Raw genomic sequence first — 15,735 nt, 5'->3', positions numbered from 1 at the left:
TTTGAAAGAGGCACTCAGAGGTCATAGGAACAATGGTCTTAGGAACTTACAGCAGTTGCAATGTTATTCATTTCTAGTTAAGCTGACATCACAGGAATAAAACTGTTTTTAAAGGAGAAAAAAAGAATTTTCAAATCAGAGTAAAAAATTTCTAAGATCAAAAAAAGACAACCTGTTTTGGTTTTTTTGTCTGATTTGTCAAAAATTTGTCTGATTGTCGACATAGCACTGAGGGATATGGTGTAGTTGGGAACTGTCAGTGCTAGGTTAACAGTTGGACTAGATTATCTTCAAGGTCCTTTCCAACCTAGTTGATTCTGTGATTCTCTTTTTCTATTGCTAGAATACTTCCTTTATTCATGCTTCTGAATCTCAGTGCAACCACCTTCTCTCCTGCCATTTGAGAACACCCTGCAGTAGGAGGTGTGGGGGCTCATCGCTGCTTGGGACACACAAACCAAGCCATAGGGGAGGAAATACCCCCTGCAAGTCACAAATGAGATCCAAGCCCTCTGTACAACAACTGGCCAAAGCAAGCTTTTTAGCTCTCTTGCCCATGTTTGACATGTACATGGAGAAGGTGAGTCAGATCACAAACATTTGGGCTGGATACAGCATACAGAGATTTTTCCTGAACACATTTAAGGTCTGTTATCTCTTTCCCCTTATAAGAACCTTGTTCCAAAATCTTACCTCCTGTCTCTATATTTAAAGGGAACCTCTCCTAAATTATCTCAACTGTGCTTTTGACAGAATATATCCATCTAGATTACACTGGGTAGTGCCTGACTGGCCACTAATAAGTCTGTGCTACATGCTGTACAAAAGCTTAACCAAGACTCTTCCCATCCAAGAAAGCTTTCAACACAAAGACAGCACAGGCTTAGTCACAGTCCCTGAGACTCAGGAACTCGGAAATCTGTTTTACTCCCAGAGCTATATTTAAGCACCTGTACACACGTGAGTGCACTTGTATAGATACAGATAGATTGTACTCAACAGTTTTATCACAGACGGAATGATTATAAGCCATAAGCACACTTCACTCTCCATGATTTTGGACCTGTCTGGTCATTTCCATACACCCTGAATGCACTTTTATTCAAAAAAACCCCAGCAGAATTCTGGCTAGAATTAGAATTTAGCATTGGCCTAAAGGAAGGCTTTGGTGCACTGGGGACGGAGGAAAGGCAAAAAGAGGACACTTCTGCTTAGGATGCAGCATTGTCATGCACCCTTTCTGTTTAGCACACAGGGCTGCTCCTTAGTCCTAAAGTTACCTGCAACATCTCGGCTCCTGACATTGCCCCAGCAGACTTTATTAGCAGCAGGTGCCAAGAACCAAGTACTCTGCTAGAATTCCTGTAACCAACAGCTATGATCCATCAGAAAACCTCAACACTCTTTTCCTTGAGAAAGTTCCAAGTAGCTTGCAGGGCGTTATTACATAGCATCCTTCCTCAAGGTTGCTCCTTAGCCCTTTTCTTCTCAAAGACCTGTTAACCCATGGTTATTAATTAACTCTAAAACAAGAAAATGTTTTGCTTCTTATGGTACCAACTTTAGGAAGCCAGAAGTCCGGCAACCTGTTACCTGGTGCAGAGCATGGACTGGTGCCAAAGTTTGGGGTACAGAGCCCAATGTTTCTGCCTGGTGGTACCAGTAAAGGTTCCTTTGTGAGGGGTGGACATGGTTTTGACCTCTTAAACTGTCTAGAGGTAAGCATGGGCTGATACTCACAGCATTTCTGAGAGAATAAACTAGTCTAGTACCATCTATTTGTATACATTTACTGAGTGTGCATTTTTTCATGTCTGCACATTCAGGCTTACATATAGGATTCAATCCTCACAGTTTAGGCAGAGCTGCGATTCAATCACTACAATCTAGCACAGGAGACTTCTGTACAAGACTGAGCAGATTCCTCTCGTCAGAATTCACCCCACAGACATTTGCTAGTGCCAGTTAAAAACTCTTCAGTAGTAAACTATAGGATTAAACTTGGAATCCTACCTGCAGTTCTTCAGGTCATGAAATATCATTTCAAATGAAGAAAAACTATGACTAGGCAAACACCTTTTTTTTTGTCTAACACAGTGTCATTTACCAATGGCATTTGGATATAATCTGTAATAAACATTCATCAGTCCACTAGTACCACCACAAACTTTTGGTGAGCTCTTACTAGGGCTTGTCTCAATATAGGCAAAAGCAACAAACATTTAAGTCCTGCAGACAGGGCGGGGAATCCGTATTAGCTACCGTTTCACTGCTTCCTATTTCCCTGCATGACCCTTTCACTGGCATGACTACTATAGTTAGAAAGTGGAACTCTTAACCAGTAAAAATAGAATCAGACACATGAAAATTATAAATATTGCTTTATTAAATTACTTTTATATTCCTACAAAGAAATTTTCTGATTTCCGTTACAGAATTAAATGAAGGAAATTCATTGCTGTCTCTGCAGTTATCTAAATTCAGATACAAAAAGGTTGTAAAAAGACCAGCCTATTCAAGTTACATAAAAAAAGGCAGAGAATAGACAAGTTCCCTTAGGAATCTTGAGGCTCAGAGATATAAAGTCCTATAATACAATGAAATTAAGAATTCAGCAATGTGTTGAACAATTGTAAACTGTAACTGCACTAGTGGACCACATTATTCAGCAGTTTCCTTAAAGGTATGAACTGTGAACTGAACAAACAGTGTAGCTGACACAGCAGACCTCATTTAGTTGTTCTCCCTTTCACTCCCTCCAAGTAAAAGTTGTGAGATCAGCATTCAGCATTTAAATGATAGGAAGGAAACTTGCCTCCATAAATATCAGAAATTTCTCCATTCCATGACTATTTATATAAAGTAACTAGCTGTTACAAATCAGTTTCAAGTAAAACAGGTGGCTGAGGCAAAAATAATCAAAATCAGATCATACACAATTTTACTGTAAATACAGTAATTTGAAAGATAAACACATAACCATAGCACTGACAGGATATCAATGCTGCTGTATTATAGATGTGATGTGTCAGTAGAAAATTAGGATGTCTATTATCAAAATCGAGGACATTCATTCCAGTCTCTGGTAATCTAATCTTAGTGCAAAACAGATGCTAAGACACATTTAGCAAAAAAGGTGATACATTTAAGGCCAAAAATTTGTTCAGTCATCACTATCGCTTCCAGATTCACTCAGCTGCAAGTCATTTCCTAGAAGAAAGAGAGAGTCATCGTATTAGTCATTTTCAAGGAAATACTTGTCTTCTTTCAAGCTATTCCCTTTCCCAATTAAAGTCTTACAAAAACTAATACCAAACAGGTCAGAAGGGTTGGACTAGATGATCTTTAAAGGTCCCTTCTAACCCAAACTATTCTATGATAAGAGAATAAGTAGGTGTAGAACCAAACTCCCCAGTGGCAGAACTTTAGAGGTCACTTTTCTACAATTTTAGAATCTTGGCAAGGAAGCCATTAGCTTATTAGCCACAAGTGCATTTACTTAATATCACCAGATCACAAAAAAGACAACACCTAGCTATCTTTGCCACCCACATTTTCATGCTTCATAAGGAAAAAACTGCTGGTGAATGCAGTTTTGTGAAAAACAAGTTGTTGGTTGGTTGGTTGTTGGGTTTTTTTTGAAACACATCTGAATGCTGCTCAGCTGTGCTTGAAAACAGAGTGGTGTCTCAATCAAGAGCAGCATCTCTTTGATGTACCATTTAAAGATGTATCAGTGACCTACTATTTCAAACAGGTTTTGGAACAAGTGAACAAACAAAACATCAAAAGAAATTTTACACAGCACTTTAATTTGGTGGCTATATATATTTCAAAATGGGGAAGTAAGGAGGACTACATTGTGCTTGCAATGGAAGTCCATAAGCTTAGGGGGTGGGAGGGAGGGAATCTTTCCAGGATGACAGATAACTAACAAAAAAATACAGCAGCATGCTATACAGAATCTACATCATATCTAGCAACTTCCCACTCAGTTTTAAGAATCTGTTCCAACTAGTATGCTTTTATTCACACCTCCCTTGCCAAACAGCCATTAAAAAAAGGGAAAAAAAAAAAAAGGAATGCATCTCAGGTTGTGCCAAAATGACCTAAAAAGCAAAGAAAAAGTAGGCACACTATTTTCACATGTCCTTTCCTCAGCTGCAGCACCCTTCACAGATCACTTTGGCAGATGGGTAAAAAAGTAACCTCAGGAGGGTAAACCCAACAAGACACCCAGATTGGATCTTTTGTTATCAGGCATATCATTTCTGCTAGAACACTGAAGTCTTTAACATGGCTGCATTTAGCCTTCCTTTGTTTTCCACTATGTCATCACTAAAGCCTAGAAAGTGGTACATGATTCTCTGCAACAAAACAGAAAACACTTTATATAAGGCAAGAATAGTGAAGATGGCTGTTTCCAGCAATCTTTAAAGTACTACTGTAGACAAATTTTTTTCTCATCCTCTATATGGAGACAACATTTACAGCAGTATCATTTTAATATAAATTTTAGAAGCAATTTTGGAAGAACAAAATTAAGTAATTTGTCAATAATTATTATTCAGGACAGTATATTACCCTAAGAAAGAATGTTTCAAGGCAGAGAATGGCATTAGTAAATTAAACTCATGCATTTATCACTCAAAGGAAAACTTACTGTGAATTCTTAGAAATCCCAGCCCTGTTATGCACTACCTACTTTAGAAGAGGACTGGGAGTACGAACAAGAAGATAACCTTCCAAATAGTGATTCTGCAGCCTTCAAAAGTTATTTCAACATAGTTAATAGAAATTGCACAAACCCTGTAACACCAGCCAAAAATACCAATGCTTGTGAAAATCAGCAGATGGGAAAAGCAAGAACTCCAAGTTCCAGAGTCAGAAATACTGCATTAGGATTTACTTTAGGGAGAACTTTCTACCCCGTTTTTATAACTCTACCTCCAAAAAACACCTTCAGAGAGATGGCAAAATAAAGCAGACTAGAGTTGGTAGTTTTCAGATGGGTTTGGTCCAAGAATGGAAAGTTCATCTAACTAATACTCTGAAGAAACATCTAGAATGTTGTACTGATAAGGCAGCAATAAAGTGGGGAAAGCTTGAATTCAGTTTTCACTGTGCCAGTTGCTTATTAGCAATATTAATTGGGGAAATAGATTGCACTGCAAATTACAACATTTTCTAAACTTTTAAATCAGTGACTATAATACATAGAATTCTGGCAAGTTATAGGAGACAGGGAAACTCATAGGAGTGACCTGTGTTTCACAGATCTTAGTGGTCACACCAACACCAAACTATTAAGAGAAAATTATTTCATGACTAGCTGCTTGTACCAGCACCAAGTACCAAAAGAAGTGAAGTTGTGCTTAATACTACATACAGAATGCAAGGCCCCAGAACAGCCAATCTATACCATTTTTTCTTTGGGAAATTACTTTATTTAACGTAAGTCTTGCTTAAACAAAAAGTAGGCATAAAGCAACATATGATCAAATATTTATGAAGAACAGATTCATGAGTGCCACCATTTACAAACTTTGTAATAAGGCAAGTTTCTGAAGGTAAAAGGGGGAAAAAAGTATTTTGAGGGTGAGGGGCAATCTTCAGCCCTGGATTCCTGAAGAGGTAAATTATGTATAACTGACAGAAGTATTTGGTTACCATGCTCTAGACACTACCTACTGTGCTTTCCAAGTTCCACAAAACCTCTGCTGTATGATTTCTACATGCAAGATGAAACTCAGCTCTCTAAGCCTTCCCCAGCCTTCTGCCTGCACACAACAAGCCAAAGCAAATCTTCACTAGTTACCCACTATGGCCCCGATTCTACAGAGGTGCACAAAACTAGTCATGCACATAAGTGATCAAATCTCAAAACTGGATTAGACAAGCAAACAGTTTGTGCTGACAGTTGTTGATTCATTATTTTATTTTTGTAAAACATTATTTGAGATGGAAGAAACGACTGTACAGGACCCTGACTGAGAACTCTTGCCATTCAATCTAGAACCATGTGCTATCCATTTAGTTTCTCCATGTTTCACTCTCCTGACAAATTCCTTCAGCAAGGGAGCTAGAGAAACACATTCTCCTTGAAAGTAACTGTTTTGATCTTTGTATAGTTGAAGTGTATTTTAAGTGTTAACCATACTGGAAGTTGGGGACAGAATGGTTTTAGGCAGTAAAACAGATCTTTAATCATAACAGAACTAAATGGGATTAAGCTAAAGATCTAGGCAAGATCAGATAGTCAAACTACTTGATGCTACAAAAGTTCCACCTGTCAACGTGGTCCTTGAGTACCATCTTCCCCTGTAACAGCTTTGATGTTGTCATGCTTTAAGCAGCGTTTTCTCACTATGACTGTTGAAACTGGTGGACTTGGCCACCTGTACTTGTAAGCGTATTTCTCAGTGGAAGCTTTGCCAGCTGGGATTCTGTCACTGGGGATAGAGCTTAATCTCATTTTCATAACAGTTTTATTTAAAGCACGAAGAACAGGAAATCCCATTTGTGAATAAGGGTTGAAATAAACGGCATACTCTTAAATTACGCAAATTATAAACACGAAGACATTGTTCTCTACAGTGACAGTAAAATGAAAGCAGCATTTAGTCCTTTGCACATGAAGTCACAGGACTTTTCAGTCTGATCTTATCTGTTAATGCAATACATAAATAACCAGCACAGATATTTAATTAAGTATTTAAATACTAGCTAAAAAACCCCCAACTGTTCATGTTATCCATGAAATACTGAAATAAAAGTAGATCTGCCAGAGTCTAACATTGCAGTGTAACAAGTTTACATATAAATGGTAAACCTTAGAGATCTCAGGCTGCAAACCAGGGTTGATGGGAATCTCTTCAAACCAGGATCCTGCAAGCTAAGTACCTAATTAAAAATGTAATAATTTTCAGAGTCACCATAGCTTAATATTTACTTCTGTGTCTGAATACTCCTGCTATTTAGGTAGCAAACTTAAGATTCTCTACCTAGTGGGATTTTTTTTTTTTTCTGTCTAAACTCTCCCTTTCTGAATACACTGAGCATTCAATTCCAGGCTGTGCAGCAACCACTTCTCAAAGAATATCACAGCTACTCTTCAAATTACATTTTTAGTTGCCTGAATGGGTGAAATAAGATAGTATCACCTGAAAGCAAACTATCTCCTTCCTCATATTCAAAGGACAGCTTTTGCCATGCTGTCCAGTGGAACAGTGCCATGAATAACAGTAACTGGAGTAGCTAAGAATACACCATCTTTTCTGTAATTTGAGTATTGTGAGTATAGTATCTTTCCCATAGCTCTACCCAAGAAATTATAAGTATATGTTTTGGGAATGCCCTGTTCGTTCAAATATTTTCAATACAAAATTACTGTTCTCCAGGCCCAATGTATATAATTGGGAGGAAGCCAGAATATTTTCAACTGCATCAGCTTTAATTTAATACCTCTGGGGACCAAGAACCTTCTAGCCCAGTGTCTAATTCAGACTGCTGCTGAACAATCATACCCTAGCATCACTTCCCACAGTTTTAATTATAACAGAGACATACTTAAAAACAATATGGTTTCCTTTCAGAATCTTGATGTCTGGAATTGTGCACTAAGAAAAGAACAGTCTTTGTACTTACGTAGTGTATTCATCATATGACCACTGCTCTCTTGGGATCTGTTCTGACTGGCATCTTTGTCAGGGATAGCCTGTTGTGGTATGGCAGACACAGTAGGCTGTGGCTGCAAATATGGCATTGACATAGGAAGAGAGGGCTTCATTTCCTCATCTTCAGAATCACTAGAACTATTTTCACTACTAGATGAAGAGGATGAAGAACTTTTAGAGTCAGATGAACTGTCAGAGCTACTCAGCTGGTCCATGATACTGGCTTCTGCTTTTAGCTCTGAAAACAATAGGATTTTTTTCTCAGTTAACATTCATCATAATTGAAATATAAGGAGAGGAAAAAATAATAAAACAGAAAAATCAACAATAGGAGTCAGGTCCATGCATTATAACAACTGAAAAAAACCAAAACCCCCAAAACTCCCCAGAACAAGTTAAAGGGCACAAGCAAGCATCCAACCTATCACATGGTTTTCTTCTCTTGTAAATTGGGCACTTTCTCCCTTTCAAGCCAAGTGTTAGAACAAGGGTGACTGTAAACCCAGATGATAACCCCACATTCCACAGGGTAGTGCATCCCACATAGCCTTTAATTTCTGCAACTCACAGATAAGTTAGCTGTAAGATGTCTGCAGTTGCACCCAAAATGCCTTCCAGCAGTTCAGCATTACATCAATACACTTGGTTGGACTACGTGACATTTTGCTCAAAACAAAGTTAAGCATAAAGAATATCTAAATGAGCTGTCCACAGTTAACTATTAGGAAGATTTCACCACATCCTAGTTCTCTTCATAGTTTGGATTGGGGTTTTTTTGTTTGCTTATGGTTTGGTTTTTTGTTTGTTTTTTTGTTTTGTGTTTTGTTTTTGGTTTGGGGGGGGGGGCTAGAACAACTTGAGGCAGACAAGAAATACTGAAAATTAACTGATCAAATTAACAGACTCAAACTAACCAACTTGCATTCTTCATAAATTAACTCACCTGACTACAGTAATATTTAGGAGAGTATGACTGGATAGATCATGCTGCACAGCATATGCATTTTTGATATATACTAGCTGAAGTCCAACATACAGAGGAAGTTAAGTTTTGCAAAAAAGAGTACATATAATAATTGTGCAAAACAGGGGTGCTGCTGAAGTGAAAAGTCTTAAACAGGCCACTGAATCATGGTGGCTAGAGATTTTATACAGTGACTTAAGGAGTTACACAGAGTACTGAAGTTCATCATTATAAAAGACCGTAACTATACAGACATTTGTTAAGATGGTCTTACAAGGACTTGGAATACTTCAGGAACAGCTTTGATATAACAGTCATAAAAAGCAAGTAGGAGAGAGTGGCTCATCTCACTTCCAATTTACCCAATATAGAAGAACAGGTTGAAGATGAAAGTCGCCAAGATGCAAGATGGCTCAGAGCTTAATCAAGAGAAAGGAGAACAAAAGAACAAGCTTCTACACAAATTTCCATTAAGCCTTCCAATTCTGAGTTATCAAAGGCCATTCTAAAGGAAAGGTACTTAGGTGAGTCTGCCTTATCAAAGCCCAGTCTAAAGCAAAATGGTGTTCAGGAAAAAAGGCACCTGAAGTAATGCAGCTATTGATACAAGGACAAACTAACCCAGTGCCAAGGAAGAACAGAAAGTATAATAAAAGACCATACTGGCTGACTGAAACATAAGGAAAGAAAGGAAAAATGAGGGGAACAGAAAAAAAAAAAAAAAAAAAAAAGGAAGCATCCTCCTGTTACTAAGGACATGTATAAGAGAAGAGCTTAAGAACAGATGACAGAAAAGCCAAGGCAAAAATTAGGATGTAGCTAGCAGAATGATCAAGAAGTCATTTCAAAATTAATTCTAGAGAAGATAAAGAAGGGCCAAAGAAACAACTGATCTACCACACATCTGGAACTGTAAACTAACTGAAAGATACCACTCAAGTCCTATGCATTTAATTCCACTTCCTCCATGCTCTCACCAATGTGTAGTAAGAAAAATTCTAAATGAAAGGCTAACAGTTCATACCAAAACCAGGAATAAGATCTCAGCCTTGAATTTTGATGTAATTTAATCTGACAATTTAAATTAAGTATTTTCGAACAGTGAGGGAAGTGCTGTACATATACTAGAGAACAAAGGTAGAGTGCTTTTTCCCCCACCCAAGAAAACAAAGTTAGTAACAAATTCAAGGTAGCATACTTCAGCAGGAATAGTCAATTACACAACCGTGGGATGAAGAATGATTAAATAGGCAATGCTTCTGAAGAGCCTGTGAGTTACAGTGGATCACTACACACAGTTCTACTGCAGCGTGCTGTTGCAGAAATGACAAGAGTTACAGTGGGACATGATACTATTTAGTCTTTGTGTATAAAGATGAATAGTGCCTGTAAGACAGTCTTATTGCACAACTCAGCACTGATAAAGCCTTAGCTGAAACAGTAAATGTATTTAGGCACAACTTTTCAGGAAGCTTTTGGCCTTATTGTAAGATAGCTAAAAGAGAGTAACAACGAATTGGGGATCCAGAAAACTTAACTTCTAAGGAAAGATTGAACCAGCTGGCATTATTTTACATTAAAAAAATGGAAGAGACATAGCAGCTTCTGAGTACATGAAGGACTGCTCAAAAGAAGCAAAGTAATCTGGTCTATACTTGCATGATAAACATCAAATTAGTAATGGGTTCACTGTCAGCTTTTGTATTGGGAAGAACCTGAACAGTAAGGAGAGCAAAGCCCTGGAATGGTTTGCCAGAGAGAAAACAGGATTTGTCACTGAAGGCTTTAAGAATAGGTTAAAAAATAATGTCAGATATATGACACTAGGATAGAAGGATGGACTAGATAAAAGGTCCCTAACATCCCTATTCGTCGATTATCCTGCATTCTTTAGTAGTACTCAAAATTGGACTGACACAACACAAGAGTTAGGTACATATTGGCAGCCACTTTGGTGACTTGCAATGTTCGACACCACCACTCCCCCCCAAAGAAGCAGACCACCAAGAAAAAGCATTGTTTTATTTTGTGCGCTCAAATTTTCCTTTGTCTTCGCAACCTTAGAGGTATTCTAGTACTGTTCTGTAGTACAGATTTCTGGTCAGAGTTCAAGACCAAAATGGGAAAAAAAACCCCAACCTTCATGATACAACTAAAAAAAAAAAAAAAAATCTCTTTAAAGGAATCCAGAACATCTTGGGAGGCAGATGTCAATTCCAGTCAATGAAACAGCCACTTGTCAGCGTTTCTGTAGCAAGTAATTACCACCTGCCATCCTCCTTGTCCTCCAAAAGGAAGTAAGGCCTCCTATTAAGTGAAATATGAGTGTTGCACCAAACCAGAGTCTCTCAAGAATACAGTACATAGCACTGTTCATGGGTTGATTTATGCAAGTTTTTATCTGTCTTTTTCACTGGAACCTCATCTTCCACTAGGTCTTATCCGGTAACTTAAAACGTATTTTGAGTTGCAAAGCACTGTAACCTATATGTTTGCTGAGTGCAGAGAAAGAATGAGGAGCGATGTCAAGATGGAAGTGACTCAGATGTCTCCAGTGCCACAATACAACCTACTATATACTTGATTAAAGTAGCAGCAGAAGAAAGGAGAACAAGCATTGATAGCCTTGGCGTTACTAGGCCATTAGAATGGTTCATCCAATGTTTTTACCTTAGCAAGTTTCAAATACTGCTTTGTTACCACTTGAGCCAGAGTGGTCATTTCCATATCAGGGTAAAGTGCTTATATAATCAGCTTCTTGTGTGAATCTCAAATTAAAAACAAAACAAAACCCACACAAACAAAAAAACCTTGGCTCTTAAAAACTAATTGCTAGTTAAGAGCAAAGTTTCTCAAACTTATGAGCCCGTGGGGCTTACCTCGTTCAATATCATCCATAGGAGAAGACGGAAACATCTTTTCTTTTGATGGAGAATTTTTAACATTGTTTGGAACCTTAGTTGCATTTCTCATTTGCTGCTGTTGCTGCTCTATGCGAGACTGGACTTTACTGCTTCCTTCAGCTCTGTGTGTCAAAGCAAAAGATTTTTAGCTTCTAGAAGACAAGATGCAAGGAAAAATGCAAGAATACAGGGAATACAGTACCTTAAATTATGGAATTATTTGTCATGCCTTTCTAAATAGCATCACATTAGATTCTTAGTAATGTTATTTACTGCATACAATTATATAGAGATGTATTAAAAATTGTTTTTTAATACAGCGCTAATAACTTTCTAACCCTTTGTCAGTTGATTTGTTTTTTTACCTGGCTACCCAGGATCACTTAAATCTGCTGGAAATTACTTATATGTACTCTACAGCAGAAAAAAAAAAAATATTCAGAAACTTGGGACAAGAAAAACAAGCCATTAATATTATTGAAACATGTCACAATTTATCTTTTTTTATTTCCTCATTTAGAAATCAGAAGACAGCAGGCAAGCTACTTTCCAAACAGATTTTTTTCTCCCTACTCATCAGAAAATAGTTACCATATCTTTCAACAACGTGACAGTTTTAAGTTAAAAAATTCAATCAAACAAACAAACATTCCCATTTCTTCCACCAGTCAAGACTTGAAAGCTGTGAAGTCAGCATGCTGAGAAAGCAGGCTTTTCACTCTACTGAACAAGGCCAGGTACTTTCTAAAAATGATGTTTTGCTAAAAATAGTAATGGATGGTTATGTATCTCAATTTAAGCTCATTAACAAATCAATTTTCACAATGAGTAAAGCACAGCTGTTTCTCCTGTAAATCACCCACCTGGTTTTTTTCACAGTGATGTTGCTACTAAGTTTCTCTAGACGACATTCTCCAGTGTCATGGTTGATAATTAAGATACATTCTTTTAGGTAAGGCTTCTTTGAGCCCTTGAACACAGTCACTGGTGGAGTTGAGCCCTGTTAAATCAGAAGTCCATTAAGTGTTACTCCTGTAGCTTTTTTTTTTTTTATTAGAAACAGCAATCCATCACAGTGATGACAAGTTCACTACAAGTGATCACTTCTAGCCTTTAAAAATGTTATCAGTTAATTCTGATTAAGTTCACAGTAGCCACGACCAAAAACAGCTGAGGTTTGACTGCAATGGGATTCCACCCAGCTTAGTTTAGTTTGAAACTGACTGGATGCTTATTTCCCAAGGAGAGCACACCCTTTGTAGGACTCCTTTTACCAAAAGGGGTTTGTTACCCTATCAGCAGAGCAGTAAAGCATGGCAGGTAGTAAATTTTCCCTTTCTAGTCTTTCCTGCTTTAGAACTGCACTAGAACCATAAATACCAAGGGGAGACTCGTGCTGCCAACATCCACATGAAGGTTTTCTGTGTATGCAACACTTCTGGGTCATCCTACAGCATATTTTCAATGCAGTGAATAGGCTTAAAGTTACAACACAGGTGTTTAACCTTTAGATCTTTTGTAATTTTACATACTTAAAGCAATTGTTTCTCTACTCAAAAAAAATCTCACAAGCAGCTCTGAAGCTTCCTATCCTTCTACACTCAGTGTATGACAACAAAATAAATAGTTCCCTTAGGTCTGCCACTCTTCAGCCACCCCACTCACCTCAATATTTGGCAGTGTTATTGTCACCTGTTCACCTTTGCCAACTTCAAGGTCTCCTTCACAGGACATATCAATAGATGCAGGCTTAAAGTCATCTAAATATAAAACCAAACTGGATTATTTACAGGATTTTCAGGAATCTTATAAATGTAGACACCTTTTAATTGCAGTTGGAGGCTATTATGTTAAAGCCCTTTTTTTGCTAGTGTATCATCTACCATTTCCCTGAACAGATCATTCCATAAGTCAGTAGAATTCAAAGTCAAGATGTTTTTCTCAAGGTTCAGGATAGGTGGTGAAACCTTTCGGTTAAAATTAGAAAAATGCTTTTAGGTTTTAATGGATAATAGATGAATGAGCTGTGTTATATTTCAAAAACTAAATCCTCACATCATTACTTTCAGAAAAATAAATAAATAGTTCTTGAAAATGTTGATCCCAAACATATGAGATTTAGACAAGTGACTGAAAATGCAAAGAACATCAATCCTCAGTATCTATTTCCGTATCCGTTTCCTATTTCACTATAGCAAGCATGTCAGAAGCTGACCAAAACTTGATTTTCGGTATATTTTTCAAAAGCTAAATTACTTCTCAATTAAATATTTATTTACTTTTTATCTTTTTGAACATCTGAAGTACCGATTAAAATAAGTTTTAAACAAAAGAAGATATCAACTTCTAGTCCTTTTAAAAAAATCCAAGATGTTGAAAATGAGCATGTGTTCAGGCATCAGCACTGCAGCTATGTAACATACCATTACCTATAAATTATTTCCACCATAAATGAATTGGGAAGGGCTACAGCTAAAAGGCCTGCCTGCACAGATCTAGGGCAATAGGACTGCATCGAGAGGCTCTGCAAGGCACGTGGTAAAATATGTGGGTTTGAACCCATGGTTCCAGCAACCACAGGGCAGCCTGCACCCTGGGGAGCTGCACCCTGTTGCAGCTGATGAGAGGCACGGAGGGATCAGGCGCGTAAAGGGGACCCATCTGACGGCACGCTGCTTGGCCACAGCGCAGCACACACTCCTCACCTCACAACCCGTCATGTCACCCGCTGCTGGGCACCAGCGCTGTTGAGGCTGGGAGCTTCCCAGCTCAGTAACGCTGCCGGCAGCCCACGGCCAGGCGGCACAGACCACAGCTGGGAGCCGTGGCTCCGGCTTGCGCACCAACCGGGCAAGAAAGCCAAGCTTCAAGAGCTGGTGGACAGGACTACACACGCACCAGAAGGCTTTGAGCTAAGACACAGGTAACAGCCCCTGCTAACCTTGTTCACAGCAAAACCTCACACGTCATCTTACAGGGATAGGCATACAACAGCTCCAAAGTTTCTCATTGAATTAGAGAGCGTTTGCTTTAATATATGGCTACGGGGTGCTTAATACTTTAGAAAATTAAGATACTGGTTCCAGCGTCCATAAACGGACTTCTGATCTTAACTTTTAACCAGCAGATGTCTTCCCCTTTACTCATTTGTGAGCAAAACCTTCAGGTGTCAGAGAAGGATATTTTCGTGTTTGTTTGACAGAACAGGAGGAACGTGCCAGTTTCTGTCTCATTTGTTGGAAAGGAAGAGAGATTTCAAAACAGATTTCAGAATAAATCATCAAATTACAGGAGTCAGCAAGAAATCATAAGGGTAGGAGGTACCAGACGTGGTTTTTACTCCTCTTTAAAATTAGGGTAAATTTCAAGTTACAGCATTTTTTAAAATACATTTATAGCTTTTGCCCACTCCCTCCCCTCTCCTCCCCTCCCACAGTTGCAGACAATCCTACTAAGTGCTGTTCCATTTGCTCACAGAAAGCACATTACCCATCTCGCTGCACTGCGTGAAAGCATACGGGACATTCTCCAGAGAGTGTACGTGAGCCTGAATCTTGGGGATCGGTCTATAAATAATGAGACATCAAAACCAGAAGCAGCAGTCCTAAATTACCAGAACTATAATCCTGAGAGCATTTGTTTCCTAGCTACCCTCAGAATCGTTGAGCACACACCTCTCTAGATAGTAATTATGTACTCAGGGAGGGTATACTAGCTTTGTGATTAATACTGCCTTCAACCTTTGATTGCTGAATTGTACTTAACTTCTAAAAACGAAGCGCAAGGAAAGAGGGCAAAGCCAGAGCTGCAGACTAATTCGGTTTTCAGAAGAACCGCATCGAGACGTTAATTCCAGATGCAAAAGGTGTAAAAACTGAAGTCAACACTCAGAAAGTAGCGAGGGGCAGTACCGGGGATACCAGTTGTATCCCCACCACCTCACCAGCTTTCAGGAGAGACTGAAACCTGACTCGCGACGCCCTGCTCCCGAAATCCCACACCGGCACCTCAGCCATAGGTTCCCAGGTGTACCCCAAAATCCCCAAGTTTTGCCACGCTGCCCCTCATCCTCCCTCCCTTCCCCCCCGGCGGCCGGACAGGCCTGCTCCGACCCACCCTCCGCTTCAACCCGCCGGGCCTGCGAGCCCGGGCAACCTCCCTGCCCCTCAGGGGAGCGTTGGGCGCGGGGATC

At 38.9% G+C, this 15,735-nt stretch overlaps 1 protein-coding gene across 1 annotated transcript; it reads right to left on the bottom strand.

Annotated features, from left to right (window-relative positions):
- Positions 1 to 2,367: 2,367 nt before the first annotated feature.
- EAF2 (ELL associated factor 2) lies at positions 2,368 to 15,631 on the bottom strand. Its single transcript, XM_026852856.1, has 6 exons — positions 15,033 to 15,631; positions 13,209 to 13,303; positions 12,407 to 12,543; positions 11,520 to 11,665; positions 7,648 to 7,914; positions 2,368 to 3,210 (listed from the first exon to the last, which is right to left on the bottom strand). The coding sequence occupies exons 1-6, from the start codon at positions 15,034 to 15,036 to the stop codon at positions 3,164 to 3,166; spliced, it is 696 nt and encodes a 231-aa protein (XP_026708657.1). The 5' UTR covers positions 15,037 to 15,631; the 3' UTR covers positions 2,368 to 3,163.
- Positions 15,632 to 15,735: the final 104 nt, after the last annotated feature.

The sequence above is a fragment of the Athene cunicularia genome, assembly GCF_003259725.1.
Source record: "Athene cunicularia isolate RWA chromosome 7 unlocalized genomic scaffold, athCun1 chr7_part1, whole genome shotgun sequence".
In the NCBI taxonomy this organism is placed as follows: Eukaryota; Metazoa; Chordata; class Aves; order Strigiformes; family Strigidae; genus Athene; species Athene cunicularia.
This window is presented reverse-complemented; position numbering and strand designations above follow the sequence as displayed.